The sequence below is a fragment of the Cannabis sativa genome, chromosome 1 (genome assembly GCF_029168945.1).
Source record: "Cannabis sativa cultivar Pink pepper isolate KNU-18-1 chromosome 1, ASM2916894v1, whole genome shotgun sequence".
NCBI lineage: Eukaryota > Viridiplantae > Streptophyta > Magnoliopsida > Rosales > Cannabaceae > Cannabis > Cannabis sativa.
The window spans coordinates 11,481,092-11,505,432 of record NC_083601.1 but is presented as its reverse complement, the minus strand read 5'-3'; the positions used below and the strand labels follow the sequence as shown (position 1 = coordinate 11,505,432).

The following is a 24,341-nucleotide window of genomic DNA, read 5'->3' as shown; positions in this document are numbered from 1 at the left end:
TAAAACTTTATTAAATTTAACTAAGACAATGAGTAGGAAATAAAAATAGTAATAACAATCTTGATTTACCACTAGCCATTAATTTTTGATTCAATTGGTTTGGCTGGGGACAATTTCCTTTTTGGAATGTATCAGTCGTGACCAAACACTCCCTTTAAATTTTGTTAGTTCAGTAAAGGGCCACGTAGCCTCCTTCTTAACCACCACTGTTTTCCAAGTATCCACGTCATATTCACTTCCACGTGGCAGTAATCTAGTGGTCAAAATACGCAAAACCATAAAACTCTAAACAAGAGAATAAAAGGAGAACAACTTCCACCTCCATTTTCAAACCTCTGCAAAGAGAGAATCATATATCATTCTCACTCAGTTTGGGGTCAAAGCAATCATATAGTCATGGGACTGAGATCTCTCCCAGCTTTGACAACTCCACCAAGAAGCAATTTCTTTCCAAATTTAAACGTAACCCAATTCTCATCTAAGTCCTACAATGGAGCTCTGACCAAGAAGAGCTCGAAATTCAGTGTGTTAGCAGCCAAAAAGGAAGAAGAACCAAAGAAGAATAAGCAGTCTTTGTTTAGTAGTGTAACAGAGGCACTTGATTTTTCTCAAGTTAGGTCAGAAGAAGATGCTGAGCTTCTAGAAGATGCTAGACAAGCTACCAAATCAGGAGAAAAGATGAGCACAGAACAGGTATACTATAAGTTATGATAACACTACATATTAATGTAATGATATGATATATGATTTCACTTAAAATTACCAATATATATTTTTTCTCAGTATGGAGCTCTCAGAAGGAAAATTGGAGGAACCTACAAAGATTTTTTCAAATCCTACGTTGAAGGTATTTAACATATATTAATTCTCAGTTTCAAGCTTTCTTCTTACCTATATGGCCCACTGGATTTTATGTAAATCATGGGATATTTGGATATATAGTTTAGTGATTTTTTGTTTTAATGAATCAGTGGATGGACAATATGTGGAAGAAGGGTGGGTGGACAAAACTTGTAAAGTGTGCAAGAAAGATACAAGGGGTGAGGCAAGACAAGTTGATAAGCTTGGGAGATATGTTCATGTGGCTTGTTTGGATAAACCAAAATCAGGAAACTTTTTCACCAGGCTCTTCTCAAGCTGAAGGCCTTAATTAATTAATTTTTTTTTCACCTTGAAATTTTAGTTTGAAAACTTAGCTAGCCAAACATGGTATAGTATAGAATATAGCATGATAGAAAGATTGGTTTTTGTATCATATATTTATTATTAATGGTTCATAGATCAACTTCAAAATACTTTACTTAGTGGAAATTAAGTGTAGTATGGTTGTCTTTTGACCTTTTTTTTTTCCTTTCATAGAAATGGAGGTTTAAAGATTTTTCAAATCAATAGCTTTTCCCATTTTAAAATAATATGGATTTTCCCCCATATTTGAGTGTTTGTTTGTGTTGAAGTGTCTCACCATTAATTGATCTTAGAGCTAAAGAAGAAGAAAGAATAAAGAGAAGAAAGACAGAGAAAGAGAATGAAGAGAAAAGAAAGTCTCAGTTATTATAGTGGAAGTAAATGTTTATATACAAACAATTACAAACAAACAGAACCTAACAAACTCAATAACTAACTGAACCAAACTTGAACCAAACTATAACTAACTTGCTAATGACAACTAACAGTCCAAATTGTCACTAACTAAATTAATAGCTCTAACATCCCCTTCAAACTCATAATTGAATGATCCTCAATTTTGAGTTTGTTTCTAAAATTTAAAAATCTTTGGCTTGAGATTGATTTGGTTAGTCCATTAGCTAGTTGTTCAAATGCAAAAACATGTTTGATTTGATTTGAACCATGTTGTTGAGAACTTTCTCTCTGACAAAATATAGATCAAGCTCTATGTGTTTGGTTCTATCATGCAAAATTAGATTTTGTGTGAGCATAATTGTGCTTGAATTATGACACCAAATAGTTGGTGGTTAAGGCATTAAGATTTGAAGCTCAAAACAATAGGTAGTGCAACCAAGTGGGTTCAGCAGTGACATTGGCAACACTTTTGTACTCTGCTTCTGGAGCGTGAGACAGTCTGCTGCTTTTTGCTTTTCGAAGCAATCAGGTTTGAACCAAAGAAGATAGCAAACCCTGAAGTGGATTTCCTGTCATCTGAATCTAATGCCCAATCAGCATCACAGAAGGAACCAACTCATGAGACAAGGGCTTCCTGAGATGAAGACCAAAGGTAGTTATGTCACTAATATATCTTAAGATTCTTTTGACAGCTTGCCAGTGCGTTGTGAGAGGCCTTTGCATGAATTGACACACTTTATTCACACTGAAGGACAATTTGTTGGGTTTTGTGCCATAAATAAAACTCATTTCAATATAATCCGATTTACTAATTAATAAAAGATCAAAAATCATTTTATGTTGCATGGTTCACATGATTTATTTCATGATTATGTTTAGTGTATAAATTCTATTAAGTCCAGAACATATAAATATATATATTTGTTCATGATTATAGTGTCGTCAGCACAGTGAAATATGATCATGATTATATGTTCAAAAGTTTAATTCTCATGATTTGTCAGTTCACTGGATTTAGACTAGCATGATAATCGACGATAAGGTATACTTACACATTAGATAAGTGTTATGTCATTTCTAAGGCATTGGCAAAGTTTGTTTACCAGGATGTATGAAGTATACATTAGAAGGGACCGATATTGATCTTGGATAAGATATCATAAACTTACTATTATATCTTTCTAAGTCAATATCAATGGTTGATCTTAGGTCTATGGATCTTAATCCTGATATGGTTAAGTTCAACTTAGTTGTATTATTTATGCTCTTTGAGGTGTTCGTGGAAGCTAACAAATAGTTCTGACAGACATTTACATCTTGAGAACATGGTAGTTCAATTAAGTGAGAGCGCTGATCATAGATATGAAATCTATAGCTTCTATAAGTATTTAGAAGTGAAACGATAATTTTCTTCGAGCTTGGCTGAATGGAGATAAATGATTGATGCCTCATTTTAGTAATTATATTAGTTTACTGAAGTATCATTTATAGGTTGTTAAGTGTTTTAAGGATAAAATACATTGAAGGGTAGAACGATAAATTTATCCCTTTTCGGTGTAGATCATCTATAGAAGATCTTTGACTATTAGGATTTGTAACAATGGATAATCATAATGTATCTATATCGTGGTACATATAGATCGTTCTATATTATTGAGAGTGTTATTCAATTCCAAATGTATAGTGGTGCAAGACGGAATTAATAAGTTAAGGAATTTACTTGGTAAATTCTAGATCTACTTATTGAAAGCTCAGTTATATAGTCCCATGGTCCTCTCACTAGTTGAGATAATACTGCTTGCAGACTCAGTTAATTGGTTTTAATTAATTAATTATAATTCTAAAATTAGACTGTGTCTTATTTATGAATTTTCACTTAGTAAGGGCTTAATTGTGAAGAAAAGAGATTTTAAAGTCTATTTATTAATTAAGAGACTTTGTATGGTTTAATTAATAAATATTATAAATAGTAATTTTATTGATAAATAATTATAATTATTAAATAAATAATTTTGATATTTATAGGATTGAATTGAAAAATATGGTATTATTGAAAGAAGAATAAGTGGTTGAAATAAAGTGGCAAAATTGTAACTAGAAAGTGGTCCTTTGTATGGCCAGCCTTAGAAGTGATTTTGCCCAATATTTTTTTTAATCCATATAATTCAGCTCTAAGCCCTAGTTGAAACACTATAAAAGGAACAAGATGCTCTCACTTATCCACTTGATTTTCAACATGTTAAAAATCTAGTTTTCTCTGTTAGACAACTAGTAGATGAAAAGGCACCTTCTATAGTGATTCAAACCTCCTTTATTGTTCTTCATCATATTCAAACCCTTAGTGAAAGAGTGTCATTCCCACACATAGCAAGTCAAGTACTCAATCATAGTGAGTAAGACGGTGGTAACCAAACCCGAAGGAAAGAAAAAGATCCAAGCTCAAATCTTGATAATACTCTGCGACAGAAAGGAACAATGGTTAGAGATCTGAGCGGAAGGAGTCATTATATTCCATTGCAACCAATGTAAGGTTTTCTAAACTCTTATATGTTTAATTTCATTATTTTTTACGATAAAGTCCAAAGCTTTCTTAGATGTTATAGTCTTCATAGGTTCGACCTTTGTCCATTTCATGAAGCAATCCAGTGCCACTATTGCATATTTAACCCCACCTTTTCTTGTGGGAGAGAGACCCTATAAGGTTTATTCCCCACACCGCGAAGGGTCACGGGCTTGTCGTTAAGGTCATTTCATTTGGCGGGGCTCTTGGGATGTTTGTAAATTTTTGGCATGGATCGCACTTAAGGACATAGTCTATGCAGTCTTTCTTCATGGTAGGCCAGAAATATCCTTGCCTTAAGATTTTTTTGGAGAGGCTCGGGCCCCTAGTGTGATCTCTGCAAAATCCCTCATAGACTTCTTGTATAATCCGTCTAGCTTCAGGATCCGACACACATCTTAAATATGGCATGCTGAGCCCCCTTTGGTAAAGAATACCATCATTCATCAAGTATTGGTGAGCTTGGTACTGTACCTTTCTGTACATAGTCCTCTCTTGAGGCAGTTCTCCTGTCATTATGTACTTGATAATAGAGTCCATCCAGCTTGGCGTTTGCTCATTTGTCACTACTTCCGCTTTTGGCTTAATGCTAGGCTCCGTGAGATACTCAACAGGAACTACCCCCAGCTTTTCTACCTCACTATCCAATGTTAACTTAGCTAGACAATTCGCATGAGCATTTCTTTCTCAGGGAATCCGTTCGATCTTGTAATTCTTGAATTCTTGTAGCAATTCCCTGACAGCTGAGATGTAAGTGACCATCTTTTCTCCACGCGTTTGGTATTCTACCGACACCTGATTATAACCAATTGTGAGTCGTTGTACACCTCCACACTGTTGGCTCCTACTGCCCTAGCCAACTTTAGTCCTGCTATCAAGGCCTCATATTCAGCCTCATTATTAGAAGCTGGAAATGTGAACCTTAGGGCGGCCTGGAGTCTCAATCTGTCAAGAGATATCATTACTACCCCGGCCCCCAATCCATTCTCGTTTGATGTGCCATTGACATACACTTTCCATGTAGGCACATCTAGATCTGACACATTGGCATTAGCCTCGGTTTCATTGCACTTAACAATAAAATCTGCAAGCGCCTGGCCATTGATCGAGATGCAAGGTATGTATTGTATGTCGAATTGGCTTAGCTCCATTGCCCACTTGAGGAGTCTCCCTGAGGCTTCAGGCTTCTGTAAGACCTGTCGGAGCAGGTGGTTTGTGAATACTTTGATGGAGTGTGCCTGAAAATATGACCTCAACTTTCTTGATGCAATAAGAAGACGGAAAGCTAGCTTTCGATCACGGGGTACCGAACTTCTGCTCCTATCATGCGTTTACTGACATAATACACCGAGTGTTGAATCTTTTCTTCTTCCTGAACCAGTGCTGCGCTAAACGCATTCTCAAAGACAACAAAATATAGGTAAATGTCCTCTCCGTGAACGGGTTTGGACTACACCGGTGGCTTGGCCATGTGTTCTTTTAACTTTTTAAACACCTCCTCATAGTCTTCTGTCCACTCAAACTTTTGGCATTTTTTCTAGATGTTGAAGAATGGGATGCACTTGTCGGTGGAATGGGAGATGAAGCGACTCAGGACAACTACCTTCCCGGTCAAGCTTTGTACATCTTTATGTCTTCTTGGGGGGCATACTTAACAAGGCCTATTTTTTTGGGTTTGCCTCTATTCTGTGCTGGCTCACTATAAACCCTAGAAATTTCCCTGATTTGACACTGAAAGTACACTTCTTGGGATGGAGCTTCATCCCATACTCCTGAATACTTAAAAGCATTCCATGAGATCGTCTGCATGGACCATACTCATTTTAGATTTGACTAGCATGTCATCTACGTACACCTCCATGTTCTTCCTCAGAAGGCCTTTGAACATTTAATTGACCATGCGTTGATATGTGGCTCTTGCATTCTTTAATCCGAAGGGCATGACCTGGTAACAGTATACCCCTTTATCGGTTTTGAAGCTAGTACACTCTTGGCTTGAAACATGTATTTTGATCTGGTTGTATCCCGAATATGCATCCATAAAGGTCAATAATTTGAAGCCTAAGGTGTTATCCACCATCTGGTCGATCTTGGGCAGCAGGAAGCAATCTTTTAGACAAAGCTTTGTTAAGGTAGGTGAAATCTATACATATTCGCCACGTCCCATTTGGCTTGGGCACTAGGATAGGGTTTGCCAACCACTCCAGGTAATACACATTGTGGATAAAAATGCTTGACAGCATTTTATCCACCTCTTTCTCCAGGGCGTCAGACTTCACCAGATCTAGCGGGCGCCTTTTTTGTTGTATCAGAGGCATGTCTGGGTTGACATTCAGATGATGAGTAATGATATGGGGACTTATCCTAGTCATGTCTCCATGACACCATGCAAACACGTCTGTCGATACTTTGATGGTATCAATGATTTTGCTTCGCTCCTCCGGATCGAGACCCTTTCCTAAGCGGATGACCTTAGTTGGGTCCTGATCATATATTCCTACCTCTTCAATATTATCCACTGGTTCTAATGCAGTTTTAGAGCCAATGCAAGGATCCAACTCATCTTGTCCTGATGAGGATACCGCCATAATCCCTTGGATTGTAAAAACGGACAGGTGTACTGCAACATTATAACAATGTCTTGCTGGGTTTTGTGCCCTAAATAAAACTCATTTCAATATAATCAGATTTACTTATTAATAAAGATCAGAAATAACATTTTATGTTGCATGGTTCACATGATTTATTTCATGATTATGTGTATATAATGTATGAATTCTTTTTAAGTCCAGAACATATGAGTTTGTTAAAGATTATAGTGTTGTCAGCACAGTGGAATATAATCTTAATTATATGTTCAAAAGTTTATTCCCTGATTTGTCAGAACACTGAATTTAGACTAATATGGTATAATCAGCGATACGTATTCTTACACCTTGGAAAAGTGTTATGTCCTTTCCAGGACACTGGCAAAGTTTACCAGTATCGGATGTATGGAGTATACATCGGAATGGACCGATATTGAACTTTGATTAGATATATTAAAACTTACCGTAATATCTATTCAATTCAATATCACCTGTTGATCCTAGATCAAATGACCTTAATCCTGATATGGGTAGGTTCGATCTCAAGAGTACTATACATGTTCTTTGATTTGTTAGTTAAGCCTACTTTTGGGTCAGGGTGATACGTACATTTTGGGAACATGATAGTATAATTGAGTGGGAGCCGCTACCATAAATATGGAATCTATAACTTCTATAGGAACTTAGAAGTGAAATGATGATATCCTTCGAGCTTGGCTAAACAGAAATAAATGGTGGAGATCTCATTTCACTTTGCTGAAATATCATTTATACGGAGCTAAGTGTTTTAAGGATAAAATACATTGAAGGTGTAGCGGTAACAGTAGTGCCTTTTCAATGTAGATCATCTATTAGAGGGTCATTGATCACATTAGGGTTATAACAATAGATAACTAATGACGTGTCTATATCATGGAACATATAGAGCGTTCTATATGACTGAGAGTGCAATTCCAAGTTCTAAGTGTGGATTCAATGAGGAATTAATAAGTTAGGGAATTTACTTGGTAAATTCAGTTTGACTTATTGGAAGCTCGGTTATATAGACCCATGGTCTCCATACTAGTTGAGACCATACTGCTTGTAAGACTCAGTTAATTGATTTTAATTAATCAATTATAATTCTAAAAGTTAGACTATGTCTACTTTATGAATTTTCACTAAGCAAGGGTGAAATTGTAAAGAAAAGAGATTCTAGGTTTATTTATTAATCAAGATACTTTATATGTCTAAATTAATAAATATATTAAATGGCAATATTATTTAATAATTATTCTTAAGTTATTAATTAATTAGAATTGACATTTAAATAGTTAAATTAGAAAATTTGCATTTTTGAGAAAATAGGAGTGAGAAATAACAAAATGGGAAAGTTGCAAAGTGAGGCCCAATTTCCTTATATGGGCCGCCCACTATGCAAGAGGTTTACCATTTTTATTTTTTCATTATTTTAATGCCACACAATTCTAACCTAAACCTAGAGGGCATTCTATAAATAGAAACTAATGGCTCCAGGAAACAACATACAATTGCATCTCATTCTTTTCAAAGTGAATTCTTGAGCCACCACTTTCCTCTCTCTTTTCTTCTCTTCAATATTTCGAAATCCTTGAGTGAATGAGTAGTGCCCACACACATCAAGTGGTACCTCAATCATAGTATGTAAGACTATGGAAAATCTGCATCAAAGAAGGAGAAAAGAAGATCCAGATTCAGATCTTGATTATGCTCTGTGTTGTGAAAATTATATACGCAAGTATACGCAGTCAAACAAGTAATAAAGTGATAAGTAAGATCGTCTCCACAGGGATTGCAAACAAAAATATCTTGTAAAACCAACTAATTACAACTTAAAGTAAAAGCAAATAATATGCAAATGGTTGAGTAATGATTCAAAATTAAAATTGACTTGAATTAAACTTGCTAGAATTAAACTACTGCTGCTAAGAAAAATTGGCTGCAAGATAACAAGTGTAATATGGCAAAAAATGGCTTGAATAACTAATTCCTTCTAGTCAGGTTTTTTTTCAGTCAGTACAGCATCGGTTCAGCATTGCTCTAGCATTCTGCACAGAGATAACAACAAATTCCTCTAGGCTTGTGAGAATTTTCCAACATTCACAACTTTAATTCTACCATTTAGCTCAATATATTCCTATATCAAACCAGCAAGCAGAACACTATTTAAACATTAATTTGGTAAGTTATGCAAGGTAAATGAAATATTCCTATCCCACTTACAAAGAAAAACCTAAATCTAGGTTTTCACTTGCTTCATTCAAGTTGAACTACTAGATCTAGCCCTTCCAGTACAAGATCTAGCTTAGCAAATTGTTCTTCATGGCCAAGAAACAACAATCAATTAAAATGAAACTCACTTGAATGAACAAAGGCAAACAAATGCTAAAGTAAGCTTAAAATTTAATCATACCCAACTTAGAAGTTCATAGTCATTGAAGCCTCAAAAGTTTAGCTCATATTCAAGTAAGAAGATAAAATCCAAGCTAAAAACAATTCATCCATGCCTGCTGCCCAAATTTACAATCTCAAGAAGTTTTTAATACTAAGTACAAAAAACAATAAAAGAGAGTAAAGAAAGAAAACTAAAGAGAAGGGGTAAAAGAAAAGTCAAACACTAAGGCTTGGTCCCCTCTTCTTTCTTCTTTTTAGTACTCCCTGCTGTGAATTAAAGCTTCTCCAGAAAAAATGGCAGCTGCTCCGTACTGGATAATGAATATGATGATCATGTACTTCCCTCTCTTTCTCTTTTTGTTGTTGGGTTTTTAGGGTACAAACTTCATACCCCAAAATAGAAGCCCAAACTTTTCCACTTTGGCCCACTAGGGTTAGACCCCTTTCTTCCACGTCAGCTGGCTGGTGCAATTTGAGTGACTGGACCGAAGTTGATGAGGTGGATAAGTGAAATTCGTGTTTCCACGTCATCGCCAGATGCTTTGAATTCACTTCAGCATTGCTTTAGCATTGCTTCAGCAATCAGCCCAGTTTCAGCTTGTGCTCCTTTTCTTCCTTGCTTCTTTTTCTTTTACCTATCAATTTAATTCCTCCTTTTCCAACAAAATAAGCACAGTTAATTGGAAAAACACACCCAACAATATCAATATTTACAAAACTTAAAGGTTAGTTTACTAAATAGAAAATAACACTAAAACTAATTAAAATTAAGCAAAATAAACACATTTTCATTACTCTCCTCACAATACTTTAGTTTAAAAGCATAAAAATTATCACTCTGCTACAGAAAGGAATCAATGGCTAGAGATCTGAATGGAAGGAGTCATATTATTCCGCTGCACCCACTGTAAGGTTTTCTAAACTTTATATGTGTTTATTTTCATTGTTTTAGAATTCATATTAGGATGTTAATCAAACATACTTGGTAGTAAATCTAGATCCTGGTAAAATAATTCCAACATGTCTTACCTCTCCTTGGTTACCCTAGACCGTTCTTATTCCAGCCGTCTGAGTGGGAAACTTAAGGCACAAGTGCTTGATGGAAGTGACCGCTCTAAAGTCAACTAAGGCTAGACGGCCTAGAAGAGCGTTGTAAGCAGTGGGGCAATCTACTACCACAAAGGTACAATACTTGAACGTACTTTGTGGAGTGTCCAGACATAGAGTAACGGGGAGTCTAACCTTTCCCATAGGAACGAGTGTAGTCCTGTTAAATCTCGTGAGTTTTGAACCGCTTGGGGAGAGGTCTCGATCAGTGAGCCCGATGGCCGTGAAAGCCTCCTTAAACAATAGGTTCACCAAACTCTCGTTGTCCACCAATATTCTGGGTACAATTTTGTTCGCAATTAGGGTTTCAATGACTAAGGGGTCAGGATGCAGGAAACGTACTAGCTTAGCATCTTCCTCCGTGAAGGTGATGGGTTGATCCATAGGTCTCAGTCTTTGGGCCAGAAGTTGACTAACTTCCCATATCTCCCCATCATGCTTTAGAGCCTTGACATAACACTTCAACTCATTTCTCGTGGTCCCTCCTATGTGAGGACCTCCTGAGATCATAGCAACCCTTCCATTTGTCCAAGGAGGTTGTCCGGGCACCTGCTGATGGGGCATACCCCCAAGAGGTATTCGTCCTTCTGGTGCAATTGCTGGCCCCCCTTGAGGTATTTGGACTTCAATTTGTCCAGGATTTAGGTGTGGTAACCTGTTTTTGATCCATTCATATAAATGGCCTAATCGAATTGAGCTCTCGATTTCATCCTTTAAATTCTTGCATTCGTTAGTGTTGTGACCAATATCGTTGTGGTAATCACACCTTTTGTTGGGGTCTCTCCGAGAGCTATCTCGGTACAAAGGGGGAGGCTTCCAGTAATGAGTGTTTCCTAGGTTACGAAGTACACTCGTTCTTGTGTATCCACGAGTTCTGTATATTTTGTATACTGGGGGGTGTAACCTCTCCTTTGTCTCTTATCCTCAGGTCGAGTGTTACCTTTTAAGGATCTCTTGCTTCGGGAGCTTTGGAGGGGCTCCCACCATACGTGTGGCTGGTGCAGATTGAGTTGGGAGTTGTGCAGTCATCCTGGAGGTGGGATTATTCGTTGGCGCTCCAAGGTTAGATTGAGCTAGAGCAAGAGTGAGGTTTTGAGTATATCCTGGGGTCGTCGAAAACTGTATTTCATCTGTCTGTGGTGTAATGGGGAGGACAACTCTAGGCAGTTGCGTTCCTGGCATGTATCCTGGTCCACCAGTTGGATAATACCCGCTGTAGGCCACTATCTGCGGCTCTTTCAAGTTGATGTATTTTTGAACCCTTTTTTGGAAGTCTTGGAGGTTGGTAGCTCCTTCTTGCTGTAGCTCATTCCAAAAAGGAGTTCCAGTTCGTGTCCCAGCTTGGAGTAGTGCTAGTTGTTGTCCATCATCAACTTTTTTGGTTTTTGAGGCCTTCTTCTTTGAATCTTTTTATGAAGTTCTATAGGGTTTCTGTTGGTAGTTGCTTGATGTTAGGTAGGGCACTCACCTCGAGGTTAATCTTCTTAGCTGCCATGAACTGTCTTCAAAAATTGACTTGTAATTTGTTCTAACAATCTACGAATCTTGGTTCTAATTTTTTGAACCATTCTTCAGCGAATCCGCCTAATGTTAGTGGAACACATAAACATTTTGCGTCATTACTAACCCTCATGACTATCATTACTCGATTGAATCGAGACATGTGGTCATTGGGGTCCGTATCTCCTGCGTATATCGTTATCTCAAGCATTTTAAAATTTTTAGGGAGCTCCATCTCCAGATTTTTTTTGGCACAGGATTCCCGGTTTTCACAATCAAACTTCGAATTATCCCCTTTTTGCCTACGTGAGATCTTGGCAATGTCTTTTTCAGAGGATTACTAGTTCGGCCAAGATCCCTTCGTTCAAGATGCCCTCCGACACTGGTATCTCTTGTTTTTTCTTCTCCAAATGATTCATGAGGTCACCGCGTCTATTATTGAGCTTTTGCCTTAAGTCAGTAGGGGGATGCTTGTGATGTTTCCTACCTCTTTCCCCGGGCTCTTGATGCACATATACATTTTTTTCGGTCCTCTCGGTCCTAAGGGCCAGTGCTCTCTTTGGGGAGCCTGCCCCTCTACGAATCTTTTCCTTACAGGAAATCAGAGCGAACTTTTTGCGGATCTTGAGCCTTCTTATTCTTTTTAGGGAAAGATGTAGGATTTTTCTTTGGGCATCCATCCGAGGGATATCTGATAGGGCTTAGTTCCCTATTTTTACGTCTTTGGGTACTTGGCAAAGACTCTTCCTGTGTTTTGCATGGTCTTGGAGGCATAGCCTTTGGATGCACGTGGATTCCTGCTGTCTCCATAGCTTTTTGCATAGCGACCATTATCTCTTGCATTTTCCTATTTTGTTCTTTCTACGCTGCTAGCTCGGCCTCGTGATCGACCACCTTTTGCCTTAAGGCCAGTAGTTCGGTGTAACTACCATCATCATAGGCATCGTATTCTTCTTGGTTTTCTTCGTATTCCTCATCATTTGTTTCGTCTTGTTCTTCTGTATCTACGTTTACTCGTGAAGCTGCCTCTTCGTCTCCTGGATTCTAGGGATCTTGGGAGGGGGGGACGAGGATGACGCCTATAGTTTCTAGTCTCCACCGTTGTACCTTGGTTCTTCTCATAATGTTGTTTTGTGAGTAAAGCTTTCTACAACTCTCAATGAAAGCACCAAAATGTTGATTGAAATTTTCGGCAACTAAATAATTAATGTAATAAAGATGGTTTAAGAAGAGTAGATTCAAATATTTTTACGTGGTTGAGACATTAATGACCCTTACTTCACGAGTCTTTGATATTAATAGGTAAGTATTTCTTACAAAGAATGTTCTACTTTTTTTTTTTTTTCCGACCCCCTTCATTAATTTGGTTGAGGGGTATTTATAGTAGTTGTCTAGAAGAAGAAATGTCTCAATTGTCTTATGTGCTTGTCTTGGCTATGCACAAGTTCCCAAATCTACGATGTAGGGCATGCACAACGTACGTAGTAAGTTGCGTAGGGTTTAGGTGGGACAAGTCCTCATCTTTCCTTGATTGATGTGATTGTTCATAATGGAGCCGTCATTTATACCCTTGATTATCGCGTAATTGCTGAAGGACGGGTTTATGGCGTCTGACACATCCTCTCATATGCGTTTGTAGACGCATCTTCCATGCTGCATTAAATGCTACCTGATAGTACATCTCTAGTACCCTAAATTCGGAGGAGCTAGGTGCTATCCAGCTCCTGAAGACAACCTCAAGTCGGACCTTTCCGGACCGAGGCATGGCTCCTGGAGTAGTTATTGAGTTGTCTCGAGGAGATTTGGTCTATGTAATGACTTTCCTTTAATTATCTCTAAGTCTTAGAGCCTGACCTGCCACGTGTTCCATAATAAAATTGCTACGCATATTGAGAGAAAACTAAGGCAACAACACGACATATAAATTTATTCTTTTTAAATGATAATTTTTTATGTTATATTAATGTGTATAATGTATATTTATAAAAAAATTCCCAAGAAAATGGGACTAATATAAAAACCTAAATAACAATCTCCATTTGATTGTAAGTTAGCAAAAGGGCCTTCATTGTTGTCTCAGTCTGAGAGCTGTAAAATATCAGCATAGAAGTCATCGAGGAGGGAGATATTATTATTAATAAAGATGTCGTTTTTGTTACGAAACTACAAATTAAACGACAACATAATTCATAAGTCAGTCTCTTTCTAGAGGCTATAAACGACAAATTTCTATTCTTCTTCCTTTTTTTTCTTGAACAACAAATTTCTATTCTCCTTTATTTTTTTTTTTTATAAAATCTTTAGAGAAAGAAAATTAAAAATACAGAGAACCAATCAAAAAGGTCGGTGAGAGGAAAGATGATAATTCAGGGTCCAAACTCCCTCCAATTTGACAGTTGAGGCTCTTTCTTTTTCTCTCTCTCTCCCAAAGTTTGGGTTCGCATATGCTTTGAGTATATCTTTTTATCCCTTTTACTCCATTTTATTTATTTTCAAAACTAAACCTTTTTTCTGTTTTTCTTTCTATAGAGACCGTTAACAATGGCTGCTCACTCTTCTCCTCTACTCAATCACAAAAATCACTTCATCTTCTCCACCACTAACCATTCCAACTCTCACTCTCACTACTTTCTCCGCCTCACAAAATCACCTCCTCTCTCTTTCTCCTTCTCTAACTCCAATTCAAATTCGTCGTTTTCGCCGTCGCTTTCTCGTTTTCCGATCACCAGAGTAACCACTGCACCGGTTGAATTCGCGGCCCAACCTCCTCCTCCTGAGTTTGACATTCGTCGAGAAATTTCACGCCTTAAAGCTCTTCGTTCCAGGCTCTCGGGTTCTAGAAGCTTCAGTCAGAAGCTCAGAGTTGTTGATAGAGACCGGAGAGTTAATGAATTCTTTAATTCCAGTAGGAATGGGTTTTCGAGGGTTTTAGCTTCGGTGAATTTGAGTTCCTATGAGTTGTTCTTGCTTAAGTGTTTGGTTGCGTCCGGGCAAGAGCACGTGCTTTGTTTCGGGCTTGAGTTTGAGGATGAGGAATTGGAGTCGACGAGGAGCTCAATTAAGAGTGCGCTCTATGCTCTGGTTGGGATGATTGAGAAATTGGACGTTAATGGCGGTAAAGTTGATGAGAGCAATCTTGGTTTGACATTGGGCGATGAAGACTTTGTGGACTTGAAGAAACTTTTAAAACATTTGGGAGACGTTGAAGAGTTTTATGACAGCATTGGAGGAATTATTGGGTAAGTTTTACTATTTATGTTTATTAAGTTTCATTGTATTTTCCTTATTTAATCGTTTTCATTGTTTTTATCGTGTAAAAAAATGAATTAGTTTGATGGATTTTCTCTTCTTTTCCTAATTATGTTGATGCCATTTGAATCTTGAGTCTGTTTTTTCTAATTTTGTTGATACCAATTTGTATACGTTTCGTTTTAATGGTCTTATTACATAAATGTTGCAGATACCAGTTAACAGTTTTGGAGCTTCTTGCCCAGACAAGAGTTGAAACACAAACTACAATAAGGTCCAAACACAAACATGAACAGATGGAGTGCCAGCTTTTGGAAATTCATTCTCCTAATGGAGTGGATCTTTCTCAAAATACAGAGTATGCATCACAGGCTGCTTTATGGGGAATTGAGGTTGGTAGTTTTTTATGTGTTTTATAAATTGACGAGGTTCCACAAGTTAGCTTGAACTGCAATATCTTATCCTTTTTTAGGGTTTGCCATACCTAGGTGAAATTTATCCTTTGGGAGGTGCTGCAGACCGGCTTGGCTTTGTTGATCCTGACACAGGAGAATGCCTTCCTGCTGCGATGCTTCCTTATGGTGGACGGACTTTGTTGGAAGGTCTAATAAGAGATCTTCAGGTATAGTTCCCTGTTTGTCAAACGTGAAACCATGAGTGTTTTTGTTTGGGGTAATGGAACGGAAAGGGATGGAAAATATTTAGTTTTCATTCTATTTTTATGGTTTGTTTGCATTTTGTAGTATTGGAATGTCATTCTAATAGAATAATTTTTTCACCATTTTAGTGGAGTTACTATTTCATTTAAAAATAAGAAAGTCCATTTCAATAGGAAATGATAAAAAAAATTATATTTTTTATGAAATATATTTTATGCTTATTAAATTTTATTCCATTCTATTCTTATTCTCATTCCTAAGTCTTTGTTTTCATTCTTTCCAACCAATGGTAGTCTTTAGATGATTAATAAGAATATGACCAGCACTAAAGTGAATGCTCTGTTAGCATTACAGTGCATGCTCTGTTATTAAGTTACACCATCATATTGTTATTTTTTTTCCCTTTCAAGGCGAGAGAGTTTTTGTACTACAAGATTTATGGGAAACAATGCATCACCCCGGTTGCAATCATGACAAGTTCTGCAAAGAATAACCATGATCACATCACTTCTCTTTGTGAAAAGCTTGGATGGTTTGGAAGAGGTCAATCAAGATTCCAACTTTTTGAACAGGTTTTTTTTATTGGAATCACTATGAGGATATGTAGTACACTTCTTTTGAGGAAGTTTGCATTGATGAATATTGTTGCTCACGGAAGTTTGTGAATTTCCAGCCTCTTGTTCCAGCTGTTAGTGCTGAAGATGGCCAATGGTTAGTTAGCAAACCTTTTTCAGTTGTATGCAAACCGGGTGGTCATGGTGTAATATGGAAACTTGCAAATGACAAAGGCATTTTTAAATGGTTCTATGATCACAGAAGAAAAGGAGCAACTGTTCGACAAGTCAGGTATGACCTAGTAACATAATGGTAATGCAACATTTCATATATTCTACTCTTAATGATGGTGAACCTCTGCAGTAATGTTGTCGCAGCCACAGATTTGACCCTCTTGGCATTAGCAGGAATTGGTTTACATGAAGGAAAGGTATAATTTTATCTTGATAAGAAACTTAAAAGGAAAAGAATTGAACTTGAAACTCTGTATAGCATCATGGCTGTTTTCTTTATCTTCTCTTCTCTTTTGAACTCAATAGGTACTTGATCTGTGAGAAGCTGGCACTGTTTTTATTGGTTCATACCAATTTTAAGATATTCCTTTTTATTTTATTTTTTCGTTTACGTAATATTTAATTTGAACATGTAACAGAAATTGGGCTTTGCATCCTGTAAGCGGAACTTGGAAGCTACAGAAGGAATTAATGTTCTTATTGAGAAGAAAAATAATGATGGGAAGTGGGCCTATGGTTTATCTTGCATTGAATATACTGAGTTTGAAAAGTTTGGGATTGCAGATGGACATCGTTCAACCAATAGGTATAGTCTGGTTCACTTACAAAGTTGGCATAATCAATCAGGTTGTAATAAGGGGTCAGTCGGATGAAACTAGGAATGTCTTCCCAATATAGAAAAATGAGATTTTTCATAGTTATTAATTTCTACACGTTAATGATAAAATGGTGCTAAGTAGTTATTTAACTTCATTCATTGGCACTATGTGTGTGTGTCTGTGATCTCTTAAAAGTTTTTAGTATCTACATGTAATTAGATTAAGATGAATTGGTGCTATAGTACATGCTAATGAGCTTAATGTTGTTGCATATGATTAAAAAATTTCTGATAAATAATTTCATTTGTACAAAAAAGTTTGCAGGCCGAGTTCCCTGCGAATACAAACATCTTGTATGTGGATCTACTTTCTGCAGAATCAGTTGGATCAAGTAATAACAGTAACAGTTTACCTGGCATGGTGCTCAATACGAAAAAGCAAATCTCATTTGTAGACTATTTTGGGAAACCACACAGGTACTTATTCTCTCATCTTCTCTTATATAACTATCCTCTGCAATCAGCAATAATTATTTATGATTGATTCCACCTAAACTGAAAACATGTACATATTGTTTGCTTTGCAATATATGCTGACATTTATTCAATTATCTCTTTTCATTTGTGAAATAAGGATAATTAACGAACATTATACCATTCAGTTTTTGAATAATTTATTCGAAACTTCATTGCACTCTATAATTGCAAGTTACAATGTGAGTGTCTACTGCTGATAAATGTTAAGACACCTAACTAGTGGATCTTTTTCAGTGTCTTGGGTGGTAGGCTGGAATGCACAATGCAAAATATTGCTGATAACTTTTTTAACACCTTTCCATCTCAACGTTCTAAGGATGTGGAAGGTATATGATTGTTTATCTAGTTGATCATTCTTACCTTCCTCTTGCTTTGTCAACGGTATGCAAACCTAACTGTAGTGGCCTGATTTAACAGATAATCTTGATTCCTTCATTGTGTTTAATGAAAGAAGAAGAGTTACATCATCTGCTAAGAAGCAAAGAAAACTTGCGAACAAAAATTTACACCAGGTCATTCTTTTATGATTATAATCCTATTTACCTTTTTTTTATTTCTGTCTGTGAAGAACTTCAGTTATCACTAATTTACATGCTTGAAATTCATTTATCACCAGGACATTAAATAGCATAATGTTTAAATTGTTCATTCCACCATGTTTACATGCTTGAATATTCCTATGCAGACTCCTGATGGTTCACTGCTTGATATCTTAAGAAACTCATGTGATATTCTTTCTCAGTGTGAAATTGGACTTCCTGAGGTACAACTCTGTTGTATCAAAATTTAAATATTGATATTAAATTCACTTACAAGGGTTAAACTTTGCTCAAGCTGAATGCCATGGATCTTCCTTCAAAAACCTTGATAGTAATTTCTGTTGCGTAACCTGCAGATTGAAGGTAATGAAAAATATATTTCTGGACCACCATTTCTTATTCTCCTGCACCCTGCTCTTGGTCCGCTCTGGGAGGTCACAAGGCAAAAAGTAAGTTCATCATGGTCCTTGCTGTATATACCACGGTTCATTCTTCAACTCATATTCCTGGTTTATGATTTGAACGGTAAATATAAGCTTTTGATTATTTATTAATCCTAGTTCCCAAATGCAGATGCCATCTGCTTCTCATTTTTTGTTTGCTTTTAACCTGTCAATAATTGAGAGGCTATAGAATGTAGATATTGTCATCTGAGACTACATATTTGTGATCATTTTCTTATAGTTTCCTCATTATCTTTTGCTATGACATGAACTCCAGTTCAATGGAGGTTCTATATCCAAGGGATCTGAATTAAAAGTAGAGGTCGCAGAGTTCCTGTGGAGGAATGTTGAGGTTAGTAATGCATGAATAGAGTATTTAACTTACTTTACTATTGTGCTGAAACGATCTGGTTTCTGTTTTCCAGCTTGATGGAAGCCTGATTATAGAGGCAGCCAACATTATGGGCTCAAATAGGATTGATGATAATGGGGAACATATCCTGCAATATGGCCACAGGTTCGTGTTATTTTCATTTTTTGAAGAATTTGGAGGCAATACTATCATTAATCATTAAAACATTTTGATAGGTGTGGAAGATGTAGATTAGAGAACGTTGAAGTGCAGAATCAGGGAGTCGACTGGAATTGTGGACACAATGTATATTGGAAGCATCAAGTTCAACGGTTCGAGTCTTGTAAAATTATATTGCATGGAAATGCTGAATTTGAGGCTAGAGATGTCACCATACAGGTCAGACTAACTGCTAATTGCTATAGGTGGCCAAATTACTATAATCTGAGTGGTAACTCGTAAAATAAGAAACTTTTGACATGTTATGTTAGTTTTAATTATGGGAGTCTGGTGATTTCTTCATTTTCGATCAGTTAATGTCAATTTTTTTGTTATTGCTCTCAAAATTATTATAAATTCCACTAGTGCTATCAAAATATTGTTACTTATAACAGTAACAATTTGGGATTCAAACTTATTAGTAATGATTAATGAGTAATAATATGTGCAGTAAAATATGCATCATCCAGTACACACTAACCAATCACATTTATTTAAATTGAGACTCATTATTTTAAAGGTGAATAGGTGTAATATCTTTAGTGCATATGAAAAGAATGCCTACAAGGTTGACAAAACCTGTTATCTGCTGTACTGCTTAGTTATAAAATATTTTAGAAGAAAGTCTAAAATTCTTCTAATATTTTTTTATCATTCAGGGAGATCATATATTTGAAGTTCCAAATGGGTACAAATTAAAGATCACAACAGGTAATTCAGGTTTTAAACTTTTTTCAGCGTTAACTGTTATGTTTTTATTCCAAACTGCCATTATACTGTCAGAAAATTTACCTCCCATATTGGACTACTACATTTTCTCACTCTCATCCATTATTTCATTGTAAAAACAGGTATGGCAGTTCAATTAGAACCTATTGATAAGAACATGGTAGAAAGTGGAAGCTGGTACTGGAAGTACATGATAAAGGGCTCTCACATTGAGTTGGAATTAGTAGAATTTTGAATTTAATAATCACCCAATTCTCAATCCCCAGACGTGAATCCTGGTTCACAGATGGCGTGGATCGTATCTCACTCACCCTCATAAAGGTCAAAATTTGTTGAGATTCGATTGGTTAAACACAAGTTGAACCAAATCTCTCATCGTCTAATTATATACAACTCATGTAAAATGTATTATTATATAGAGTATTCAAGCAATGAAAGAACATTTCAGTTATTCCTTTGTTCTTTAGATTCAAAATTTGAAACAAACCCACAAATTTCATCACACAAACAAAATCATTTTATAAAAAAAAAAGTATGGTTATGGTTTTTGTTTTGTTTTGTCCACAAATATACAAGTCTTTCTCTCTTGGTTTGTCACAATCTGATTTGACTGTGAGACTGAAAGCAAGACCTATTGAGTAATCTAAGCAAAGCATCGGCTTTTCTTCTTGCTTTCAAGGACCCATCAGTGGCCAAGCCATGAAGACATGGAATGCTTCTAGGGTTTATCAGAAGACGTTTGGCCACCTCTTCGCCACCATCTTTACACAGCCCCAACAGCAGTGTTATTGAATTCTCCTTCCCTTTCGGAGACCCAAACCTCAGAAGGTCTATCAGAATCGGTACAAGGATTTTACTCTTCCTGATTTCTTCTACTCCTTCTGAACACCCCAAAAGCGAAGCCAGAACAGCCAAAGCATCGTCGGTTATGGCGGCTTTCTCATCCATTAACAGGTCGATCAGCAAAGGGATCGCTCCTGCAGCCACAATTGCTAGCTTATTTGCATTGTAAACGGCCAGGTTTATGATGGCCGTCGCCGCGTCCTTTTTCCCGGCGGGACTTCCCTCTCTAAGAAGCCCTACTAATGCCGGAATCGCTCTCGGTCGAGCTCCGATTTCAACCTTGCAGTCGTCGATCATCGACAAGCTGAAGATCGCCGCCGCAGCGTTCTCCCTAGCTTCCATGGTCTTTCCCGATTCCAAGACGTTAATGACGTTGTCGATTGCCCCGGCCGCCATTATCAGAACCTTGTTATTGTTGAAGATCGAAAGGTTTAGGAGAGCGGTGACTGCGTTTTCCTGAATTCTCGGATCGTTTGAGCTCAAAAGCATCACGAGGAATGGGATAGCTCCGGCCTCGGTGATGATTCTCCGATTGTCCATGCTGGTTTTGGCCAGCAAACGGAGCTCGTAAGCCGCCTGCCGTTGGATCTCGTGTGATCCTGTGGCTAGTTTTCCGACTAAGAATTCCGCCGTCATTTTGATGGCATCCGCGGCGGCTTTAACGGCTGATATATGATCAACGGCAGCTTTCTCCACGACATGCCCTCCTCTTTTGCTATCATTTCTCTCTATGCACGAGAGAAACGACACTTGTGTCTCGTCTAATGGTACTTCGTTTTCTTGGCTCCATTGTTCCATTAGAGACTTTAGTGCGTAGTTGGGTATTAGGGCCATGTGAATAAGCCTTTGTCCACTCTTGGGGCATGTGTGGTGCCCTGAATCGATCCATTGAGCAATCGAGTTTCGATCGTAAGTGTGTCCCGAGGCCACGATCACAGGGTCTTTAATCAAGTCTAGTGAAATGGGGCATCGAAATTCATCTGGGATATTAATAGATTGAGATGATGAAGAGCTATTGTAGCTCTTAGCCGTGGATGAACACAACAGTTTCTTCTTAAGAAGGTCTTGTTTGGTTTTCTCATGTTCTTGATCCCTGAAAATCATGGACTGGCAATACGAAACAAAAGATATCAAGTTGTTAAGATTGGACACCACTATTAGTCCACCGGTACCGGCTTGTTTTTTGACTTCTGCCTCTAGTTTCGAAATCTCTTCCTCATAATCTTCTGGGGTTTTGAGACCAATGCTGTTGAAAATCTCTCCCGCTCTACCGAAATCTAGTAACCCTTTTCTGCAAGTGTTCTTCTCATTATTGCTTGCCATCAGTTGGAGAAGCTCCTCTCTTCTTTGGAGATCTCTAATGTCAATAAACATCTCTACTCTACTTGCTTGCCTGTGAAGTAACTCAATTTGCTCCTTGATGTCAGCTGAAATGTTGAGGAGACTAAGAGGCAAGATATCGAGTGTACTTACCAACTCTTTGACCAAGACATGAAACTGGTTAGAGATAAGCTCTGTCTGCATGAGTCCCCAAAGAGAGCTTCCATTTTTGCAGCCTTGAATCAGGAACTTCACTCTTCGAATCACTGAGAAAAGTTCAGTAAGACAGAGAATTGAAGATGGAGGGAGTGGACGATTGGTTTCTTTAATCTCCTCAAACAAAGAAGAGAGAAGCTTGATCCTTCTTATCATTGTTGAGATATTCCTAACTTGTGGAATTGGAAACTCTTCCATCGAACCAACTTCGCTGCATACATAAATCAATGATTCTAGCAGAGACCCAGTTGGCAAAAAGCCCGAGGAAACGATCATGGAAGGCAGAGCGACCGCGTCCATGGAATTCTGATCACTATCCAAGTATGATTCTTTTCATCATTAATAACAAAACTTTTTCTTACACTTCTTGATTGTTGGATTTGCCAAAGTTCTTAGAAATATAACCTTTAGTTAATTGCATGAACTATTTGGCTGCTTCTGCTTGTTTATTTCTATATTGTGGACAATAAAAACGGTAAAGTGAATGAAATCTAGCTTGCTGCCACTTGGAGGATGTTCCTGCCTCCTCAATTTAGCTAGCTTATTCTTCTGTGATTTTTATAAGTACAATTTGCATTATCTTATTATATAAATCATCCTTGTCAAACTTGTATGCTTGTCCTTTAGTTCATTACAGTTGTTATGTTCGTTCTTTTACTAAACCTTCTTTAATTTCTCCTTTTAAGTAATCCATTTTGCTACAATAGAATATTGGGAAAAGTAGGAACTGAAACACAAGACACTCTTTAGGATCAACGGTCAATTGTTTTATGTAAAATATATATAAAACAATTGATTTTTGTTTTGTCTTCTTCTTTGTTTGTGTGTGTGTGTACATAATCCTTAAGTTAGAATAAGGGCTCGTTTGGAACGCTGTATTAGGTCGTATTGTATTGTATTGTATTATATTGAATTGTATTTTATGCAATATTTTTATGTAAAACTATATGTGGTATTAACTTTTATGGACACCTAAATATATAATATTTTAGTATAAATTAAAGTTTAACATAGTATTATATAAAAATATGATATATAATCCAATTTAATATAATACAATACAATACGGCCTAATACGGCTTTCCAAACGAACCCTAATATATATATTATATAAATATATATATTACATATTTATAAACTTGAAAATGTTACATAATTGTTTCTACGATTCAAAGAGACGTTGGATTTCAATTTTAAGTTGAAGTTTCTTCTTGTCTTTATGCCTTGTTAGCCGATTTCGGCCCCATGAAAACCCGTTGATTCATTATGACACGCATTTGCATTCCACCACGTCACTTCACTACTATTTTAAGTTTTGAGTTTCCCATTATTTCTACTACTTATAATAAAAATATTCTTTAGGTTGATATAAAGATGACAATTCAGTCCATTTAAAAATCCCATTAGAATTTAAATAACCATTAATAAAATGGACTTGATCGTAGTTATTAATTTGCAAGGATAATTGTGTTTTAGGAAATTTATGTTTAAAACGGGAGAGGCATGTGTAAAAAAACAAAGAACTTTAGTTATGGTAAATGTTACCACATCCAATCTTTTTAAGAAAATCTTCTGTTATATACCTAGGAAAAAAAATTACAAAAATACATTAGACAAGCCTATTTAACTTTTATATGGTCCAAATATATTTCATTACAAAAATATATTTTTCTCACAAATTCTAATCGCATCAAGAATACCAACCTATACAACAATAATCCTCGATTTGTAACGACGCAACAACTCTAACGATAAAAAAACACCATTAATTTTGACGAATCAACCCGAGAAAAACAAAATCTCAAACAGTAAATCAACTTAAAGTAATTAATTTGCAAAATAAAAAAAGGTTTGAAACGTAAACTTAACCTTAAAAATTAATTCAAATTCTAGAAAACTAATTATCATAAATTCAATTTACAGAAGTTGAACTAGAGTTTCTCGACCAATTTAAATCATGTATCATACAAAAAATGCTTATCACTACGATCTCACAATTATAATAGTTGCATTAATGTTGTTTCTTTAGAATGTTAATGTTCGAATTATTCAATTTCAATCTAAAGAATATACAAAATTTGAATTCATATCTCGATATTGA

The 24,341-nt window shown here is 36.6% G+C and overlaps 4 protein-coding genes across 4 annotated transcripts; 2 read left to right on the top strand and 2 right to left on the bottom strand.

Annotated features, from left to right (window-relative positions):
* Positions 1 to 72: 72 nt before the first annotated feature.
* LOC133030903 (uncharacterized) lies at positions 73 to 1,311 on the top strand. Its single transcript, XM_061103913.1, has 3 exons — positions 73 to 693; positions 784 to 847; positions 972 to 1,311. The coding sequence occupies exons 1-3, from the start codon at positions 397 to 399 to the stop codon at positions 1,139 to 1,141; spliced, it is 531 nt and encodes a 176-aa protein (XP_060959896.1). The 5' UTR covers positions 73 to 396; the 3' UTR covers positions 1,142 to 1,311.
* Positions 1,312 to 10,185: 8,874 nt separating this feature from the next.
* On the bottom strand, positions 10,186 to 12,579 carry LOC133036772 (uncharacterized). Its single transcript, XM_061113512.1, has 3 exons — positions 12,468 to 12,579; positions 11,189 to 11,654; positions 10,186 to 11,122 (listed from the first exon to the last, which is right to left on the bottom strand). The coding sequence occupies exons 1-3, from the start codon at positions 12,577 to 12,579 to the stop codon at positions 10,186 to 10,188; spliced, it is 1,515 nt and encodes a 504-aa protein (XP_060969495.1).
* Positions 12,580 to 13,996: 1,417 nt separating this feature from the next.
* On the top strand, positions 13,997 to 20,312 carry LOC115705080 (UTP--glucose-1-phosphate uridylyltransferase 3, chloroplastic). The gene is made up of 18 exons (XM_030632320.2): positions 13,997 to 14,143; positions 14,278 to 14,987; positions 15,209 to 15,389; positions 15,470 to 15,619; positions 16,067 to 16,228; positions 16,330 to 16,502; positions 16,575 to 16,641; positions 16,864 to 17,030; positions 17,361 to 17,519; positions 17,814 to 17,905; positions 17,997 to 18,091; positions 18,265 to 18,342; positions 18,475 to 18,567; positions 18,839 to 18,913; positions 18,987 to 19,078; positions 19,150 to 19,312; positions 19,792 to 19,843; positions 19,984 to 20,312. Exons 2-18 carry the CDS (start codon positions 14,290 to 14,292, stop codon positions 20,094 to 20,096), a joined length of 2,610 nt encoding a protein of 869 aa, XP_030488180.2. The 5' UTR covers positions 13,997 to 14,143; positions 14,278 to 14,289; the 3' UTR covers positions 20,097 to 20,312.
* Positions 20,294 to 22,540, bottom strand: LOC115705081 (U-box domain-containing protein 1-like). Its single transcript, XM_030632321.2, has one exon. It carries the CDS (start codon positions 22,538 to 22,540, stop codon positions 20,456 to 20,458), a length of 2,085 nt encoding a protein of 694 aa, XP_030488181.2. The 3' UTR covers positions 20,294 to 20,455.
* Positions 22,541 to 24,341: the final 1,801 nt, after the last annotated feature.